General features: G+C 61.3%; 1 protein-coding gene across 1 annotated transcript; it reads left to right on the forward strand.

Annotated features, from left to right (window-relative positions):
- Positions 1 to 1,007: 1,007 nt before the first annotated feature.
- On the forward strand, positions 1,008 to 2,285 carry LOC113405955 (laminin subunit beta-2-like; the record flags this gene model as incomplete). Its single annotated transcript, XM_026647286.1, has 3 exons — positions 1,008 to 1,125; positions 1,596 to 1,798; positions 2,165 to 2,285. Coding segments are annotated over exons 1-3 (442 nt in total), but the record flags the coding sequence as incomplete, so codon positions are not given.
- Positions 2,286 to 2,717: the final 432 nt, after the last annotated feature.

The raw sequence follows: 2,717 nt of genomic DNA on the forward strand, positions 1-2,717 counted from the left end.
CTGGGGTCTCACTCTGCCTGTGACGGTGCTGCCTGTGGGAGCCAGCTGAGGTCACTCAATCAGGGTGAACTGCAAACAGAACGGGGCAGACAAACCCTAAACGCTGATGGATATTCCAATACTTAGAGTTACCAACCAGCCCCAAACAGCCTCTGTGTTACCTCCCTGGTTACTCAGACGTCCAAACAACGCAGTTCCCTTAAAGTGCCCAGCCTCAGGCCTCCATCCAGACACACCTGTCAGATATGATGATGATTACTGAAAATCTTATCTCATCATATAAAAGAAAAGGTTCTTCCAATCCCAAAGGATCAGCCACACACCCAGGTCCAATGATAACTTAGATCTTACCCACAATACACACTATAGTCAATTCTTATTAACTAAACTAAAACTGATTAAAAAAGAAAAGAGAGAGAGAATTGGTTGGAAGATCAATTTACAGACAGACTTGGGTTCAATTTATTGAGGTTTATAGTCCAATGTCCATATTCAGGGTGGCTCCAGTCAGTGACTGGGGATCTCAATCCTTGTGGTTTAAGGTTTCCCCCTCTTGAAACCCAAAGCAGATCTGAGATGCAGAAGGATCGTGTCCCAGGGTTCTTATACATTTCCAGCAGCCTTTTGGCCTGAGAAAACAATAGGCTTAATTCTCCTTCCAAACATCCTGGCAATTAGCACAGGGTAATTTACCCATTAAACAGTTCAGATACAGGTTACCACAACCTTCAAAGAGACATAGAGACAATAATACTATTTCCCTCAAGTGTCATTATAAATGTTAATATTCCTTTTTTTGTCTTTGAATTAAAGCTATAGCAATAGACAAGACTTGTTTGCTTCTATCACAAGCCCTGAGCAAACATCTCCCCTTCTACCTCTGACAATGCCGGCTGCATTTCAAAGCTCTGTTCATTTACAGATCTTCCTAGCCAGTCTCTAAAGTTCGGCCATGGGTCAGGTCAGTCTGGGAGGTAATTAACTCTTTCTGGCCCTGTCACCTTGCAATGAGATATTATATCACACTCAGAACGTCACACTGCCCCTCACCTTTTGCCCAGGTGATTTTCAAGGTCCTGGACCCGTCCATCCCGGTGGAGGATCCGTACAGCCCAGCCATCCAGGGTAGGGGCATGAGGCAAGGGGCTCGGCCGGGAGGACGGGCTGGGATCCCTGCCCTAGAGCTTGCAGCCCTGGGGCACGGGGTCCAGAGCCGCAGGCGGTGCCGTGGGGCATGGGGTCCAGAGCTGCGGGCAGTGCTGTGGGGCATGGGTTCCAGAGCTGCGGGCAGTGCCGTGGGGCGCCAGGTCCAGAGCTGCGGGCGGCGCCGTGGGGCACCGGGTTCAGAGCCGCGGGTGGTGCAGGGAGATGCCCATGGCAGGGGAGGTACAGGCAGGCCAGGGGGTCGCAGGGGCCCCAGGAGTGTTGGAGACGGGGGGATGCAGGAGTGGTCCCTGGGCACTGTACACGGGGGCCAAGGAGAGTGGGAGGCAGCAGGGCTAGGCGGTGCAGGGGCTGGGGGAGACTGGGGGCAGCAGGGGCTGGGAGGTTGGGGGGCTGGGGTGGGGCCAGTGCTAAGCTCCCCCTGCCCCCAGATCTGCTGCGCGTCACCAACCTGAGGGTGAACCTGACCCGGCTGCACACGCTGGGCGACAACCTGCTGGACTCGCGGCGGGAGATCCAGGAGAAGTATTACTACGCCCTCTACGAGCTGGTGCTGCGCGGGAGCTGCTTCTGCTACGGCCACGCCTCCGAGTGCGCGCCTGCCCCCGGCGTGCCAGCGGGCGTGGAGGGCATGGTAAGGGGGCATGGATCCACCCCACGGGGAGGGCAGTGGGGTGGGGAGGGGGCAGCAAGGGGGCAGAGCCCTACCCCAAGACCTGTCACAAGGCAGCCAGGCCCAGCCCTGGGTGGCTGCTGTGCCCGTGATGCCTGGGGCAGCAGGCGGGTGGCAGGGGGTGTGGGGCGGCCCCAGGGGTCCCTGTGCCCCGGCCGTTCCTCCTGCCCCAGTGCAGACCCATTCAGGCCTGGCGGGAGGCCTGCTCATGGCAGCTGAGGGCCCTAGGCCCCCCGGCGTGAGGGGCTGGGGCCAGCCTGGGCCGTGGCAGCGTCTCACGTGCGCCAGGGCCACTGCTGACCTGGGCCCTGTCGCCACCTCTCCCAGATTCACGGCCGCTGCGTCTGCAAGCACCACACCGCCGGCCTGAACTGCGAGCGGTGCCAGGACTTCTACCAGGACCTGCCCTGGCACCCGGCCGGGGGCACCGACCCGCACGCCTGCCGAGGTGAGAGAGCAGGCTGCCCCCCCCCCTCCCCCCGGGCCCCCCCCCCCCTCCCTTCCCCCCCCCCCTCCCCCCCCCCCTGCCCCCCCCCCGCTTCCCCGTGGCTCTGCCCCCCCACTGCTTCCCTGCTCCCCGCCTGCTTCCCCACGACTGTGCCCCCCCTCACTTCCCCACGGCTCTGCCCCCCGCTTCCCTGCCCCCTGCTTCCACACGGCTGTGCCCCCTGCTTCCCCACAGCTGTGCCCCCCTGCTTCCCCGCGGCTCTGCCCCCTACTGCTTCCCTGCCTCCCGCTTCACCGCAGCTGTGCCCCCCCACTGCTTCCCCACGGCTCTGCCCCCCGCTTCCCTGCCCCCTGCTTCCCCATGGCTGTGCCTCCCCTCCCCCGCTTCCCCGCGGCTGTGCCCCCCACCTGCTTCCCCGCGGCTCTGCCTCCC

Source organism: Terrapene carolina, unplaced genomic scaffold (assembly GCF_002925995.2).
Source record: "Terrapene carolina triunguis isolate 2854851 unplaced genomic scaffold, T_m_triunguis-2.0 Scaffold51733, whole genome shotgun sequence".
Taxonomy (NCBI): domain Eukaryota; kingdom Metazoa; phylum Chordata; order Testudines; family Emydidae; genus Terrapene; species Terrapene triunguis.